The 17,712-nt window shown below is 39.5% G+C and overlaps 1 protein-coding gene across 1 annotated transcript in view; it reads right to left on the minus strand.

Moving 5' to 3' along the window:
* Positions 1–1,714: 1,714 nt before the first annotated feature.
* OXTR (oxytocin receptor) overlaps positions 1,715–17,712 on the minus strand; it is a 36,066-nt gene continuing 20,068 nt past the window's right edge. Inside the window, exon 3 of the mRNA XM_027863908.1 lies at positions 1,715–4,210. Coding sequence (XP_027719709.1) covers positions 3,963–4,210 — 248 coding nt within the window. The 3' untranslated portion in view covers positions 1,715–3,962. The remainder of the gene's footprint in view (positions 4,211–17,712) is intronic.

Below are 17,712 nucleotides of genomic sequence, written 5' to 3' on the forward strand. Positions count from 1 at the left end.
ACATGGTGTAGTGGGCAGTGAGAGAGGAGGAGTCACGGAAACCTGTGTTTAATGCTGCTTCTGTCACTGACTACTTAGGGAACCTGAAGACACTTACAATCTCTGTGCATTGGGTCATTAATTTCCAAGGCCCTATCCGTGAAGCCATAGAGCACGCTGGCACTGGGAATTCCCACACAAGATGTTCTCCCTACCTGCAGAATCACAGAGCCAGTCATCTTGACTTTTGTCTTGCCACTGGACTCTGATGACTCAGGAAGAGAGAGTGGGGCTGACAACTTTGCTCAACTCTACCTCCTTTGAATCCAATTCACACCCAAATCAAGACATCACCTCATGATGTCATTGGTTCTCTTAGAGAATAAAGGACTGGCAAGAAGTGGAGCACAAATAAGGCTAGAAGTCAAGTGATCTGAGTTCTAACTCACTGAGTTCTAGGTCAAAGAAGTTAGAGATAGAAGGGACCTTAGTGGTCATCTGTTTTATAGAGAAGAAAACATAGACACAGGCAAGAAAAACTGTTTGTCCAAGGATATACTGGTAGTAAGTAGCAGTGGGAGGCTTTGAACCCAGATCACAGAAAAACAGATGTAGAAGGGACCTGAGAAGCCTTCCAGTCCAACAGAGGTTAACATATTCCAAATCATTACACCACACAGCAGTGAGATCTTAAACAAGTAACTTCCCCTATCCCAACCTCACTTTTCTTACCTATAGAATGTTACGGGGAAACCCCAGCATCAAGATGCTTGATGAAATTGTCAAACCTTAAATAACTTAATAAGGTTTATTATTAGGCAGGAAGAGACAGATTTGCAGAATACATGGACATAGGTAACCTGCAAGAGACTATAAAGGATACTCACATCATCGTGTAACCTTAGGTAAGTTGTTTATACCAGCAACTGAATAGCATCAAACAATTATCCAGATGTTTCCTTAATGATGCAACACTTTGTTGCATTGAGATTGCTATGTTTTATTAGTTCAGATAGGGCAATCTGAAGTTTGGAAGACCAATCCATTTATTTCTAGTTGAATTTAATTACACACCTCAGGTTTTCCCAGGGACCTTGGAATGTTAAGCAACTATGTCCTAAGGCTCCATATGTTGCATTCAACCCTTTCAAAAATAAGGAACTTGAGCTAGGAGGTCTTAAAGGTCCCTTCTTATGTTCTGTGATGTCATACAAGCCCGTGGAGTTAGACAGAGACAGAGTGTCTACATTGAAAGGCACACTAAACAAAAATCAGAACACCTGTTCTGGACTAACCATGTTGCTTTGAAATAAACCCTGCCTCCCTGGGTCTCACTTTCTACCTCTTCAAAATGAGGGGCTCAGCCTATTTGTTCTCTAAGGCTCCTTCCATAAATAACATTCAATGATTCTGCACACCCAGGATCAGAATGTAATCAACAGCAGATGTGGTTTTGCAATATAAGATAGGGATGCCAGAACTATGAAGTAACCAGAAGGCTTCTAAGGAATGTTGTGATCCTGACATACTAGAGAAGAGAGCTGGGAATGCGTCCAGCTCCCGCCCAGGGACACTAAAGCCAAGGGCCAACTGGATAATTGAGGTAGCAGTTTACAAAATTCAACACCCCCACCAAAGCCACCACAAATAATCCCTCTTGGAGGGAGGGGATTAAAAAAAGAAAGAGAACACACATGAGAAAAACCTTTATTAAGCATCTAATCTGTAAAGCAAATTACAAAAGAAGATTAATCAATATCATCAGGCAAACATCATCCTTTAGCAATACAAAGGAATACCATAGTATGCATTTGGTAGGACAGAGGTAATGGCCTCTCACTTAGCATCAAGCAAAGCATCATTTCTAAGCAGTTTCAAAAATCTAAACTGCCAAATAAGTCTTTATTTCCCACATTTATTTCGTGAAATTTCTAACACAGTTTTACCCCTAAATACATTACAATCTACAGAAGCAGATCCTGAAGGAACTGAGGACCTTCCCTCAACCCAGTCTTCCTACCCTACCCTACCCCCCCCAATCCAATGCACTGCCCAAGGTCCCATTAGGAATAGGTCAGTGGAGAGTCCTTCTGGCTCCCCTATCCCAGACTCCATTACCCCATTTTGCCAAATGCTCAATGCTAATTCCTCACATTCCCATCCCCCTCCCACTTCATTCCAACACTCAGACCTACTACCCCACTCTGAACAGTCGTTGATCAGGAACTTGGCTGTTCACATTCCTTGGCTAAGCAGGATATCACCAACTCAATTCTTCTGACAAGATGGTAGCCTACTGGGCTTTGCCACTGGGCCTTTTATTGCTCCGTAAGGTCCACTGAGATTTACCATACCATCTGCCCTGCCACTATGCATTCTGGACCCTTGGCCATTGCCATCTGACCTGACATTGCCCTCTAAGGACTCTTGACCCTTATCATCTACTCTGCCGCTGCATCCTAAGAACCCCTGGGCCTTCCATTTGCCCTGCTATGTATGTTGTTGCTCATTTTTAGAATATGGGATTCTTTAGTGCAGAGACTGTCTCGCTCTACTATTTATATCTTAGCACAGTGCTTGGCACATTGCATAATGCTTAATAAATGCTTTTCCATTTCATTTTGGTGGAATATTCCATTATCTGTTCAGAGAATTGAAGTTGAACCCCATAATTTCGAAATCTAGCTATATTTAACATTTCAGTTTTGGTAATAAAATTAATGATAAAATTCAAAACAGGAACTGCACATTTCCTCCAGGGATATCTCCCTGAAGGAAGTCGAGACCCATATGTGTCCTCTCCGGAAGCTAGAAGCTAGAAAAAGAAAGAATTCTCCTCTCCCAAGGCTTCATCAACTCTACCCCTCATACAGGGATGGAGTATAGAATTATCATTATTTTCACCAGACTCTATGCAAATGACTAGCAAATGAAAGCCTGGAATGTTAATAGCCTTCAGCAATTCATTTACAGCCCCAGCTTCTCTGTAATTCACTTATGTTTAATCAACTCTACAAAGCTGGTCATTTTTTACCAAGCTTCTGGCCTGTTTGCCTGTGCCAGAGTGTCCAAGATGGTGATCATTGCTATATTAGCCCAGTAATGAATAACCCCTGGTTAATCAATACTCCAGGGGCAACTGTTTGCCTCTCCAGAACAGTAACATCTGGTCAGGATTTTTTTTTCCCTCAACCCTGCTAACACAGTTCTTAAAATCCTATGTTTCCTATCCCCAGTCTTGCCTTCTCCTTCTACCCACATGCCCTACTAATAATGAATTCCTCATTACAATGCTGGCAAGTAGCCCAACAATGAATGACACTATTGCCCCACATTTGTCCTATATTTACCTCAAACAAAAATGCACCATGCCTACATACATTCATTTTTGGTAGATTTTCCTTTTTTACAAAGATCTATTCTTTCCTTGGTACAGAGAACTCCTTGTAAGGAAACTACCCAATATATAGTCTTAAAGAGTTGCCTAGGCCACTGAAAAATGAAGTGACTTGCCCAGGGTCACACAGACAGTATGTGTCAGAGGCAGGACTTCATCCTGTCTTGGCCTCTCTGAGGCCAGCTCTCTTTCCACTGTCCCAAGCTACCTTTCATCTCAACAGAGGAGAATAAATGCAGGTCCATAGAAACCGTCCTTTGATTAGGAGTGAGGAGCAGGGGAGCCATCAGCACTTTATGGGGAAGGCAGGAGAGCTTGCCAGAAGGCCCAGAGGAGTGAGTGCTCAGTAGAGAGGAAGGGGCACAGAATGTCCATAGGGGATGACCACTTTGACTATTAGGTCTATCCTTCTGGTGCCATATTCCCACAATGATGGGCCAGAGTTATATCTATATACAGAAGCTATGCTCACATACATATACATATATACATACATTCATACATAGACACCCATGGTGGGTCAGAAATTTCCTGGCAACACAAAGTTAAGCCCAGTGACCTTAGAACCCTAGGCCTGGGTCCTGCTTCACTCCCCAGCTGGCTGGGTGAAGCTCTTCAGGCTGGAGCTCTTACGGCTCAAGACAAAGGTGGAAGAGTTGCTTTTTTTGCTGGCGCTGGTCTCACCCCCTGGGTTGGTCTTCAGGTAACTTGTGGAACAGCAGAGGAAACGGTGCACCAAATCATGAAAGAGGTGGCCTGTGAACAGCATGTAGATCCAGGGGTTGCAACAGCTGTTAAGGCTTGCCAGGAGCATGGCAATGATGAACAGAGAGGCTGCAGAAAGGGTGAGAGTAAGATCAAAGCATTAAGAAAGCATCGAGTCAATGTGGCAGCGGGCAGGGCCGGCCTGAGGGAGGCCAAAGCCTGTGGGGTGCCCACCAGTTCTAGTACTCTCTTGTCTCCCTTTTTATGCCCCTCAGGCAGTCCTTGGCACCTTCCTTTCCCACTCACCCAAGGCATCCCCCCATCAGCACCCAATTAAGACTCTAATACTGCCAAGCTAATCACAATTAAGCACAAACCTGTCAGTCTCACATTCAGGAACACAATGGTTCCTTATTGCCTCTAAAATTAAAAAAGAAAGAAAGGAAGGAAGGAAGGAAGGAAGGAAGGAAGGAAGGAAGGAAGGAAGGAAGGAAGGAAGGAAGGAAGGAGGAAATGTTGATCTGCTTTTCCCCTTTTCTGGTTTCTAAAAAAAGCAATGACTGCCCATACTAAAAAGTAATAGTTACCTTTGAGAAGAGTGATAGGACCATAGTAAGATTCAGAGCTGAAAGTGAACTTAGAGAGCCCCACTCCCACACCCCTCTCATTTTAAAGATGAGGAGACTGAGACCAAGATAGGGTAAAGGATGTACACAAGGTGTCACAGATAACAAGAAGCATAACCAGGATTAAAACTCAGGTTCTGTGATTTTAAATCCAGCATTCTTTCTACTGTGCCAAAAGTCCTGAAATGTCTAAGCAGGAAGAGATGTTAGAGGTTAACTGTTCAATCAATCAGAACTTATGAAGCACTTTCTATATTCTAATCTGTATTCTTTCTATATTCCACTGTGCTAGGTGCTGGGAAAATAAAGACAAAAATGAAATAATTCCTACCCTCAAGGAGCTCACATTCCATCTATGGAAACAATATATATACTTCTAATTACATACAATGTATGTATAAAGTCACTTTTTTAGAGGAGGAGAACTCTCAGTACAACATTTATACTTATAGTTATGTAGAATATATATAGAATATATATCTATATATATTCTATATATATATATATAAAGTTACTCTTTTAAAGGAGGGACGTGCTCAACTGAGGGAGATCAGGAAAGGTCTCAAGTAGAAGGTGGCACATAAGCTGAGCTTTGGAGAAAGCAAAGGATCCTACAATGTGAAGCTGAAGAAGGAATGCATTCCAGGTTGGGAGGGGGGTGGATGGGAGGGTGAGAATCTAACTTCTGAATTTGATAGTAAAGGAAATTAGAACCCAGAGAAAGAAAGTGACTTGATTAATGTTACCCTTCAATTAATTAGTACACATGGTGGAACTAGCTCTTTTTTTTATAATTTATTTATTTATTTTCAGTTTTCAACATTCACTTCCATAAGATTTTGAGTTTTACATTTTCTCCCCTTCCCTCCCCAAGATGGAGTGCAATCTGATACAGAATCTACTTATACATTCATATTAAACATATTTTCACATTAGTCATGTAAAGAATTAGAACTAATGGGAGGAGCTTCAAGCAAAAAGAAACAAAACAAAATGACAAAAGCAAAGGAGAGCAAATAATGTGCTTCAATCTGCATTCAGACTCCATAGTTCTTTCTCTGGATGTGGATAGCATTTTCCATCACAAGTCTTTTGAACTTGTATTAGATCCTTGCATTTCTGAGAAGAGCTAAGTCTATCAAAGTTAGTCATCGCACAATGTGGCTGTTACTGTGTACAATGTTCCCCTGGTTATGATCATTTCACTCAGCATCAGTCAATATAAGTCTTCCCAGGTTTTTCTGAAGTCGGCCTGCTCATCATTTCTTATTGCACGATAATATTCCATTACATTCATACACCACAACTTGTTCAGCCATTCCCCAACTGATAGGCATCCCCTCAGTTTCCAATTCTTTGCCATCACAAAAAGAGCTGCTATGAATATTTTTGTACATGTGGATCCTTTTCCCATTTGTATGATCTCTTGGGGATACAGCCCTAAAAGTGCTATTGCTGGGTTAAAGGGAATGCACACCTTTATAGTCCTTTGGGCATAGCTTCAAATTGCTCTCCAGAATGGTTGGATCAGTTCACATCTCCACCAACAATGCATTAGTGTTCCAATTTTCCCATATCTTCTCCAACATTTATCATTTTCCTGTTTTGTCATGTTAGCCTATCTGATAGATGTGATGTGGTACCTCAGAGTCATTTTGATTTGCATTTCTCTAACCAATAGTGATTTAGAGTATTTTTTCATATGACTATAGATGGCTTTAATTTCTTCCTCTGAAAACTGCCTGTTCATATCCTTTGACCATTTATCAACTGGGGAATGACTTGTGTTCTTATAAATTTGACTCAGTTCTCTATATATTTAGAATGAGGCCTTTATCAGAGACACTGGCTACACAAATTGTTTCCCAGCTTTCTGTTTCCCTTCTAATCTTGGTTGCATTGGCTTTGTGTGTGCAAAAACTTTTCGATTTAATGTAATCAAAATCACCCATTTTGCATTCATAATGTTCTCTATCTCTTGTTTGTTCTTTCCTTCCCCATAGATCAGATAGGTAAACTATTCCTTCTTCTAGTTTGCTTATAGTACCAATCTTTATATCTAAATTATGTGCCCATTTTGACTTTATCTTGGTATAGGGTATAAAATGTTGGTCTATGCCTAGTTTCTGCCGTACTATTTTCCAGTTTTCCCAGCAGTTTTTGTTAAATAATGATTGCTTATCCCAGAAGCTGGAGTCTTTGGATTTATCAAATTGTAGATTACTACAGTCATTGACTATTGTGTCTTGCGTACCTAACCTATTCCAGTGATCCACCACTCTATTTCTTAGCTAGTACCAAGTAGTTTTGATGATTGCTGTTTTATAATCCAATTTAATATCTGGTACAGCTAGGCCACCTTCCCTTGCATTTCTTTTCATTAGTTCCCTTGTTATTCTGGACCTTTTGTTCTTCCAGATGAATTTTGTTATTGTTTTTTCTAGCTCTATAAAATAATTTTTGGCAGTTTGATTGGTATGGCACTGAATAAGTAAATCAATTTAGGTAGAATTGTCATTTTTATTATATTAGCTCGGCCTACCCATGAGCAACTGATATTTTTCCAATTATTTAGATCTGACTTTATTGTGTGAAAAGCATTTTGTAATTATGTTCATATAGTTCCTGAGTTTGATTTGGCAGTTGGACTCCCAAGTAACTTTAAATGGAATTTCTCTTTCTATCTCTTGCTGTTGGGCCTTGTTAGTAGTATATAGAAATGTCAATGATTTATATGGGTTTATTCTATATTGTACAACTTTGCTAAATTTGTTTATTATTTCAAGTAATTTTTTACTTGATTCTCTAGGATTACTCTAAGTACACCATCTTGTAATCTGCAAAGAGTGATAGCTTTGTTTCTTCTTTGCCTATTCTAATTCCTTCAACTTCTTTTTCTTCTCTTATTGCTAAAGCTGACGTTTCCAGTACCATATCGAGCAACAGTGGTGATAATGGATATCCTTGTTTCACTCCATATCTTATTCGAAATGCTTTTAGCTTATTGCCATTACATATGATGCTTGCTGAAGGCTTTAGGTAGATGTTACTTATTATTTTAAGGAAGACTCCATTTATTCCTATGCTCTCTAGTGTTTTTTAATAAGAATGGGTGCTGTATTTTGTCCAAAGTTTTTTTTCTGAATCTATTGAGATGATCACATGGTTTCTGTTAGTTTTGTTGTTGATATGGTCAATTATGCTGATAGTTTTCCTAATATTGAACTAGCCCTGTATTCCTGGTATAAATCCTATCTGATTATAGTGTATTATCCTTGAGATAAGTTGCTGTAATCTCTTTGCTAATATCTTATTTAAAATTGTTGCATCTATATTCATTAGGGAAATTGTTCTATAATTTCTTTCTCTCTTTTGACTCTTCCGGTTTAGGTATAAGCACCATATTTGTATCATAAAAAGAATTTGGTAGGACTCCTTCTTCACTTATTTTCCAAAAAGTTTATATAGTATTGGAATTAGTTGGTCTTTAAATGTTTGATAGAATTCACTTGTAAATCCATCTGACCCTGGAGATTTTTTCTTAGGGAGTTCATTCATTGCTTGTTTTATTTCCTTTTCTGAAATGGGGTTATTTAAGTATTTTATTTCCTCTTCCATTAATCTGGGGAGCCAATTTATATTTTTGTAAATATTCATCCATTTCGCTAAGATTGTCAAATTTATTGGCATACAGTTGGGCAAAAATAGTTTGTAATTATTGTTTTGATTTCCTCTTCATTGGTGGTAAATTCACCCTTTTCATTTTTGATGTTGGTAATTTGGTTTTTTTTTCTTTTTTTTAATCAAATTAACCAAAGGTTTATCTATTTTATTGTTTTTTTTTTCATAAAACCAGCTCATAGTTTTATTTATTAGTTCAATAGTTTCTTAATTTCTTAATCTCTCCTTTGGTTTTCAGAATTTCTAATTTGGTATTTAATTGAGGATGTTTAATTTGTTCTTTTTCTAGCTTTTTTAGTTTCATGACCAATTCATTGATTTGTTCTTTCTCTATTTTATTTATGTAATCATTTAGAGATGTAAAACTTTCTCTAAGAACCACTTTCGCTGTATCCCATAAGTTTTGTTATGTTGTCTCATTATTGTCATTCTCTTGGATGAAGTTATTGATTGTTTCTATGATTTGTTGTTTGATCCACTCATTCTTTAGGATTAGATTATTTAGTTTCCAATGAATTTTTAGTCCATTTTTCTATGGGCCTTTATTACATGTAATTTTTATTGCATCATGATCTGAAAGGATGCATTTAATATTTCTGCCTTTCTGCATTGGATTGTGAGGTTTATATGCCCTAGCATGTGGTCAATTTTTGTGTGGGTGTCATGTACTACCAAGAAAAAGGTATATTCCTTTCTATCCCCATTCAATTTTCTCCAGAGGTAACCATATCTAGCTCTTCTAAAATCCATTCATCTCCTTAACTTCTTTCTTGTTTATTTTGTGCTTAAATTTATCTAGTTCTGAGAAGGGGAGGGTGAGGTCCCCCACTAGTATAGTTTTGTTATCATCTATTTCTTCCTGTACCTCCCTTAACTTCTCCTGTAAGAATTTGGATGTTATACCACTTGGTGCATATATGTTTCATAATATTTTTTCATTGTCTATGGTACCTTTTAGCAAGATGTAATTTCCTTCTTTGTCTATTTTAATTAGATCTATCTTTGCTTTTGCTTTGTCTGAGATCAGGATTTCTACCCCTGCTTTTTTTTTTAACTGCAGCTGAAGAATAATATATTCTGCTCCAGCCTTTTAGCTTTACTTTGTGTGTATCCCTCTGCTTCAAATGTGTTTCTAATAAACAACATATTGTAGGATTATGGTTCTTAATCCACTCTGCTATTCACTTCTGTCTTATGGGAGAATTCTTCAAATTCTCATTGGACCAGCCACTGCACTTGGGCTTCAATGCTTCTCAGACCCATGACTCTATCAACATGAGGTCTCCCTCCACTGGCACAGATCATGACCCCAGCTGGACAACTTAGTAAACAGTGTTCAACAACTGCTTTGGCCAAGAAAGCTGCCACCCCATGGCCAGACTGATGAATTATTCCAACAAGCAATGATTCTTGAGTCATAGTACTTGGGCTCAAATCTCACCTCTGACATTATCTTCTTGGGAAATCCATGCAACTCCTCCCCTGTGTCTCAGTTTTCTCATCTTCATAATTAGGGGAAGCTGTATTAGATTTCCTCTAAGGTCTCTTTCAACTTTAGATTTGTGATCCTAAGGTCCAAGGAAGATTTCTAGTCCAAAATGACTTTGGACCTCAGTTTCCTCATCTGTTAAATGAGAGGTTTTGACCGGATGACATCTTAGGTCCCTTCTAGATCCAAATCTATGACTGTATGAATAAGGTTTTGTAGTTAGGGCTACCAGATGGGACCATTAAATTTGTTGTTGTTGTTGTTGTCATTCTTTAGTTATTTGGTTGGGTTTTTTTTTCCCTTGGCAACAAGAACCAGAACCTTATAAGAGCTATGGACACCAGCACCTAACTCAGTTACTCTCACCATTTAGCCCACAGCCAGACCTAATCAAGGGAAATCAACATGGTAGCAGAAGGGCTGCCTCTCCCACACTGAGATGAATTCTTAAATTTGTTCAGAGGTGAGGAAGCTCTTGGAAGCTGTGTCTCTTGGCCCAAATATGGCCCTACAGGGAGATTGTATAGGTAGAAATGTCCATGTGTACCCAGAAGAATGTTTTTGATTAAATAGCTCTATCATTACTGATGCCCTCAGAGCTATTCATAAACCTTCTTAGCTTCTCCGATCAGCAAGAGAATTTCCTAACAGGATTGAGCAGATGGAAAAAGATGGACTTTCTTTAGAGAAGGGGAAAGGAGGATTATCAGCATACATTTGGTTAAACAAAAGATGAACATTGAATGAAAATTCAGTTGATTTATGCTAAACTGGCTCAATGCATCAGTCTTCCCTTTCCCAAGAGTTCCCAGCTCTTATAAGACTGTGTCTGAAATTGTAGATTTTGACAAAGAAACTGTTCAGACCAGCTCAAGCAGAGGGGAGCTGCCATCTCTCTCCACACTTTCCCTCTCTTCTCTCATCCATCTCTCCAAATCCTACCTATCTGTCAAGGCCCAACTCAATTCCAACCTTCTTTGTGAAGCTTTCCCTGACCATCTGAATTCTCACTGATCTGTCTTCCCTCCAAACTCTTAGAGTCATAGATTCTGAGCTGGAAAGGGCCTCAGAAACCATGGAGTCCAACATATTTTACAAATGAGAAAAGTAAGGCCCAGAGAAGGAAAGAGACTTGCTCAAAGTCACACAGCTAGTAAGCATCAGAGGCAGGCTTTGAAACCAGGTCTTCTGACTTTCAAGTCAGTGCTCTTTCTATTGAATCATGATTCTCCTGTAGCTCTGAGTGTGTGCCAACTATTGAGTATTTAATTAGATATTGTCTTAAGTGACTTAATAATAATCCCCTATAGAGCATTATAATAAAATTGAGCAATTATTGTTGTTTAATTGTTTCAGTCATGCCCAACTCTTTGTGACCCCATTTGGGGGTTTTCTTGGCAAAGATACTGGAATGGTTTGCCATTTCCTTCTTACAGATAAGAAACTGAGGCAAACAAGTGACTTGGCCAGAGTCACACAACTAGTAAGTGTCTGAGGTCAGATTTGAATTCAGGTCTTCCTGACTCCAGAACCAGAATTCTATCCACTGCACCATCTAGTTGCCCATAATAATTTATGTATAAAAGCATCATAATAAAATCAAGTAATTGTATGGTTCTTTAAAGTTTGTGAAATAATATGTATATGAATATATGTACATATATATATGTAAATATCATTTGAATCTCACAATTGTGGTTTGTTCCTCCAACCAGACATTCTATCTCTCAATTCTAGCCATTTTCCCTTTCTAACCTCCAAGTCTGGAACTGCTTCCTTCCTCATCTGTGCCTTCTGAAGTGCAGGTCTTACTTCTCCTCCCTAGTAAGTTAACTCCAAAGGCTCCCTATTGCCTCCAGCATCAAATATAAAATCTTGTTTGGTTTTCAAAGCCCTTCCTAACCTGCCCCACCCACCATCAACCTCCCCACACTTCTTAGACCTTACACCTGTACAAGCCCTGGACATTGCGACCTCCTGGCTGTTTCTAGAACAAGAAACTATACCTCCCAACTCTCAGCATCACCTCTGTTATCCCCTGTGTCTAGAATGGTTTTCCTCCTCATCTCCACCTCTCAACTTCCCTGACGTCCTCTAAATCCAGGTAAAATCCCACCCTTTCCTGATTCCCCTCAAGGCTAGTGCCTTCCCTCTGCTGATTATCTCCCAATTTACCCTTTACACACAGCTTGTTTGCACATAGGTGTCTGCCTACTGTGTCCTCCATCAGAGTGGGAGCTTCTTGAGAACAGGGAATGGCTTTGGCCTTTCTTTGTATCCCCAGTTCTAGTACAGTAACTGGCACATAACAGGTGCCGCTGAATCAATGGCAAAGGAAGAACTAGGATTGAGATCTTCTGGCATAGAGGGACCAGTACCTAAGGTTCCATAATAACATTGAATCAATGGCAAAGGCAAAAGGTAAAAAAAGATCTCCTAACATAGTTGAGGACTATAGCATTTTTCAAGGGGTTGTGATTCTCCAAGACCCTCCAGTTAGCAGACAAATACTTCTGAGGACAATAGATGAGGTCATTTTTAAAGAATACAACACCTTAGTATAAATGAATATACCATATCACATAGAAGGACCCTGAAGGAATTGGATGCAGGATCGTAAACTTTGAATGGAAAAAGGGACAGGGCCAGAATTTGGGGAAAGCACTGGCTAAGGAGAGTGTGGCTGGGGGTTGGGCAACCAGATTACTGAAGGAGAACACTGACGGAGGAAAGGGGCACAGAAAGTGGTGACCCTAGGTGATCTTTGTTTTGCAATATTGCCCACATGCTGCCCCAGAAAATTAAAACAACATTTTTTCCTTTCTTTGATTGAAAATGGGCTCACACAGGAATAATCATGGATAAACCTTATCTTAGACTATGGACTATAGAACAGAACTGAATCAAGTACACTCTCCCTTATTCAGTCCTTCTTTGAAGCCTGCCAATGCCCCTGATCACTGAAGGCCCAAATTAGCCAGGAACAGCTGACTGGCAGCTAGCCACATGCCTCTCTAGGTGTGGCTTAGCCCCATGCTCATACACAGTACAGAGACATATGGTCTATTTCATCTGAACCAAAAAGCTCAATCCAAAAATACGTCACTCCTATCCACATTATCCAGAATGGTAGTGCTTTGGTTCCTTCTTTCTCCTTCTCTGTTCAAAACTCTGGTGGATCCCTTATTACTACCAAATGATATCTGAACTTGTTAATAATAGCAAGCACTTACATAGAGCTTTAAGATTTGCATAACACTTTACAAATATGATCTCATTTTATCCTCACAACAACCCTGGCAGATAGATGTTATCATTATTCCCATTTTATAAGTGAGAAAACTGAGGTACAGAGAGGTTGAGTGATTCACCTAGGGTCACACAGCTAGTAACAGTATGAGGCAGGATTTAAACTCAGGTCTTCCTTACTCCGGGTCCAGCATGTTACCATTGTACCACATAGTTGCTTAGGCATTTAAGGCCCTAGAGGATGCTGCCTTTCATTTCCAGGCTTATCCTACACTATTAATTCTTATAAACTCGCTACTCTAGGCAAACTGAATTACTGAGCATATACTTTCCAATCTCTGTGCCTTTGCTTGCATCGTGCCTCATGCATAGAATGTCCCAATGCCCACATCCAACCCTACCTGTTGATAGAAATTCTCCCCATCCTTCAGGGCCCATTTCACTTATCACCTGCTCCATAAAACCTCCCCTGCTCTCCTCAGCCAGGAATTAATTTTCCCTCTTTGGACCCTGCATAGGTCTTTGCCCCTTTTCTGCACTTACAGCATAACTGCAGAGCTAGAAAGGAACTTTGAGGGAAACCTTCATGTTACAGAGAAGGAAACAGACACATAGAGAGGAAATCACTTGCTCGAAGTTAACCATGTCACAGAATGGTGATTTCAACCCAGTCTTCTACCTGCAAATTCCATGATTTTGCCACTGAACCACATTGCCTTCCCTTACGTGGTCTATCTTACATAGTAGTTATTTCTGCTAATACCATAATCTTCACCTATATTTTGAGATCTATGAAAGCAGGACACATGTCTAACTTAACTTGCTATTTTTCCATTGTCTAACACAATGGATGCTTACAAAACTTTTGCTGAATTAAATCAGTAATAACCAGAGAAATGTATATTTAAGTAGTTCATCAATATTACTTCACATTTATAAAATTGGCAAAGATGGGAAATGAAATTGTTGGCAGAGTTGTGGGAAAACAGTCACATTAACTCACTGCTCTTGGGGTTATGAATTGGTCTAATTATTTGGTAAAGTAATGTGGAATTATACCAAAAGATTAAAAAAATTATTTATACCCTTTCTCCTAAAAATTCCAGTATCCAGTTTATACCATAAGGAGGATATATGTAAGAAGAAAAGGTCTATTTGTACAAAAATATTCCTAGAAGCTCTATTTGTACTAGCCAAAAGTTGAAAATAAATCATGCGTCTAACACCTTGGGAATGGTAAAAACAAACCATGGTATATATAAATGGAATGGAATGTTGCTGCCCTGAAAGGAACAATAAATAATGTTTCCACAAAATGGGCAGGTTTGCATGAAGTAATGCAGATTAAGGAAAGCAGATTCCAAAGATCAACATACACAGCAAATACAACCACGTAATTGAAGACGCTATGTACTAACACACCCCAGGCTAAATACAGCGGGTGATGTTGGTACTGGCTGATTAAAATTAAACCACGCACCATTGAATTTATTGTCAGACCATCTATTTAATCAGTTTCATTGATTTTATTTTCCTTTTTTTTCTTTTGCTAGAAGAAGATTTAACTTATTGGATAGGATAATAAAGAGTAATATATTTGGAAATGAAGTGGTCATGGAAAAGCAAAAAAGTACCAATAAAAAAATCATTTCTTTAAAATTAAATCCCACCTCCTTCCTTACTTCTTGACAAGTGATAAATTACAAGGGGGTGCAACTGAATGTACAGTCATTCTTTTGTGTTATTATAGTTGAAACAAAATTGATCAATGAATTAGTAAAACAGTAAAATCAGTAAAATATTGCCTAAGCTGAATTGAATTAACAGAACTAAGAGATTAGAACAGGATCTTTCTCTACATCATTAACACATTCTAGGAGGCATGAAACTAATTCACACAAAGTTGTAAAGGACTGACATCAGGTTATCTTAAGGACTCATGTAACTCCTGCTTTACAGCACTTTACAACATAAAGCACTTTCTTCAGAAAAACCATTGTGGGATGGGTTTTTTTTAATATTTCTGCCCCCATTTTACAAATTAGAAAACTGAGACTGAAGGAGGTTGCTATGACTTGTTGGTCACACAGCTAGTAGGAGTGAGAGCTGGGACTGAATAGTGTCATTTCCATTATTCCATGTTGCCTGAAAGAATGTTTTGAGCAGGGGAGAGAACAGGAGGGAATTGTGCTCTGAGAGCAAGGGATGAAAAACGAAGAAGGGACACCTTGTGTACAAAGACGACATCAAAAAGTAGGCTGGGGACCTCTCTGGACAAATTTCACCTTCCTTTTGAGAAGGACCCAAGCACTCCAAGCTACCCAATGGTCAAAGACTGCCCCTTAGTGGCTGGTCTATGAGGGATTAGAGCCACTGAGTCAGAGGGTTGGAAGGGATCTTGGAGGCCATTTGATCCAGCCTCTGTCCAGGATCTAGGTCTACTTTATACCAACAGTGGTGGATGATCATCCAGCTTATGTGTCAACACTTTCCCACCTATCCTAAATCTTCTTTGAGTAAGTTCTCCCCAGGTATTCCCTTTCCTTTCCCTATCAATGCCATAGCCCAAAATGACAGCCCCTTTCCCACACCTCTAAAACCTCTGAAATATCTAATCCTATTCCCAGAGCAATTCCCTGCAAGTGTACTTAATTCATAGCATACTTTTATGAGGCAGCTAGGTGGTGCAACAGATAGAACACTGGAATTGGAATCAGGAAGCTCTGAGTTCAAATCCTACCTTAGTCACTTGTGTGATCCTGGGCAAGTCACTTCATCTTCCTTGGCCTCTATTTCCCCATTTATAAAATAGGGATAGCCTCTCCCTCAGTGTTATTCCAAGTGTACAGATGAGAGAATATCGGCAAAGTGGTTTTCAAACCCCAAAACACTGTTATTACTCTAGCTTTCCCCCTTTATCAAGGACCCAAAATCCTAGGCAAAACAAGCTATAGCTATTTCCCCTTCCTTTCAGGTATCCTCATTTACTATTCCTGCCCCACAAGAATAGACCTCCCACCCACTGCATCACCTAATGCAACCTGCAACCATCTAACTTCCTGACATGATCACTGATAGAGATCTGGGAAAAGAAGAAAGAAGGGACTCTGGGTAGCAGGTGCGTTGAAAAGTTGGGTGACTTATTCCATGGTCACACAGCTAGTATGTGTCAGAGGTAGGACAGAAACCCAAGTCTTCCTTATTTCAAGATTGGCCCTATACCCACAATACCACTCCCCTTTCTCTTTTTCTTTTTCTTTTTTTGAGACTGGGTCTCCCCATCTCAACCAGCTTGGAAGCTTTAGCCCCACTGTAGCACAGAACTCCTGAACTCAAGTGATCCACCAGCCTCAGACTCCCCATTAGTGGGGACTCGGCATGAAACTCAATGCTTCTCCTTTTTAAGCTCCAGATTTGGAGTCAGGAAGACCTGGGTTCAAAATTTGCCTTGGGCAAATAATAGCCACATGGCTCCAGGCAAGTCATTTAACATCACAGCACCTCAAGCAATTCTCTGTTGTTTATAGGCAACAGTGGTAAATTTGGAATCAGAGGACCAAGGTTCAAATCCCATCTCTTTCACTTACAAGATGCAAAACCTTAGGCAAGTCAGTTAACCTTTATGGGCTTCAATTTCCTCATCTGTAAAATGAGAGGATAACCTCTAATATCTCTTCCAGCTCTAAATCTGTAATTCTATGATCTATCAAGTCCTAGATTGTGATCTGTATCAGGAGAGGGAATTCCCACATCAGAAGTTCCCCCACTCAGAAAAAAAGATCCTAGCTTGACCAGGAGAGCAAACATGTAGCAAAAGATGGGTGTTTGTGATAGAAAGCATCATTACAAGAGCAATGTGATTTCCCAGCTAGGACTCAACCCACTCTCCTCCTACTATTCCACTAGCAATAAACATGCTGAGATGAGTACTCGGAGTCCTATTTAGCCCCGCTAATGGACAGCAAGCCAGGAAGCAAAGAGAGGATTGGTGATTATTGCCTATGATAGAACTCTGAAAGCAACAGCATTGGGCCTCAGTGCCTGAACCCCCTACCCAACTACTAAAACAATGATTATCTTGGAGATGGTGAATGGGTCAGCACTTGGGAAGGATGTTTCATTGCACGAATATCTTTCTCACCACCAGAGGGAAAGAAATAACTGGGCATCTACACATTGTGATCTGTATCCTAAAACTTCTGGATTTGGAGTACCTGTGAACTGGCTGTGGGTGGTCTGGGTCTTGGGTAAGCTACAGGACACAGCCATGCAGCAGTTTAAATGAGTTTCCAATTTTATTCCTTTAGTTGATTCTATTTCTAATGGTGAAACTAAGCATCATGGATGCCTTTCCAAGTAGCCTGTGCAATAAATCCCTTTTAACTATGTTTATATGATTAAGGAACTGGGAGAGAGACAGTTCTTCTCATTGGGATGGGGGCTCAGAGGTATTCTAATTCTGATTCATCAACCACTCCACAGAAACTACTGCAAAGAGCACAACCCTTTGACAGCAAGAATGAGAAAAGCATTCATTCATTCATTCATTCATTCATTCATTCATTCATTCATTCATTCATTCATTC

The sequence above is a fragment of the Vombatus ursinus genome, unplaced genomic scaffold (assembly GCF_900497805.2).
Source record: "Vombatus ursinus unplaced genomic scaffold, bare-nosed wombat genome assembly UNPS02014773.1, whole genome shotgun sequence".
NCBI classification, from domain to species: Eukaryota; Metazoa; Chordata; class Mammalia; order Diprotodontia; family Vombatidae; genus Vombatus; species Vombatus ursinus.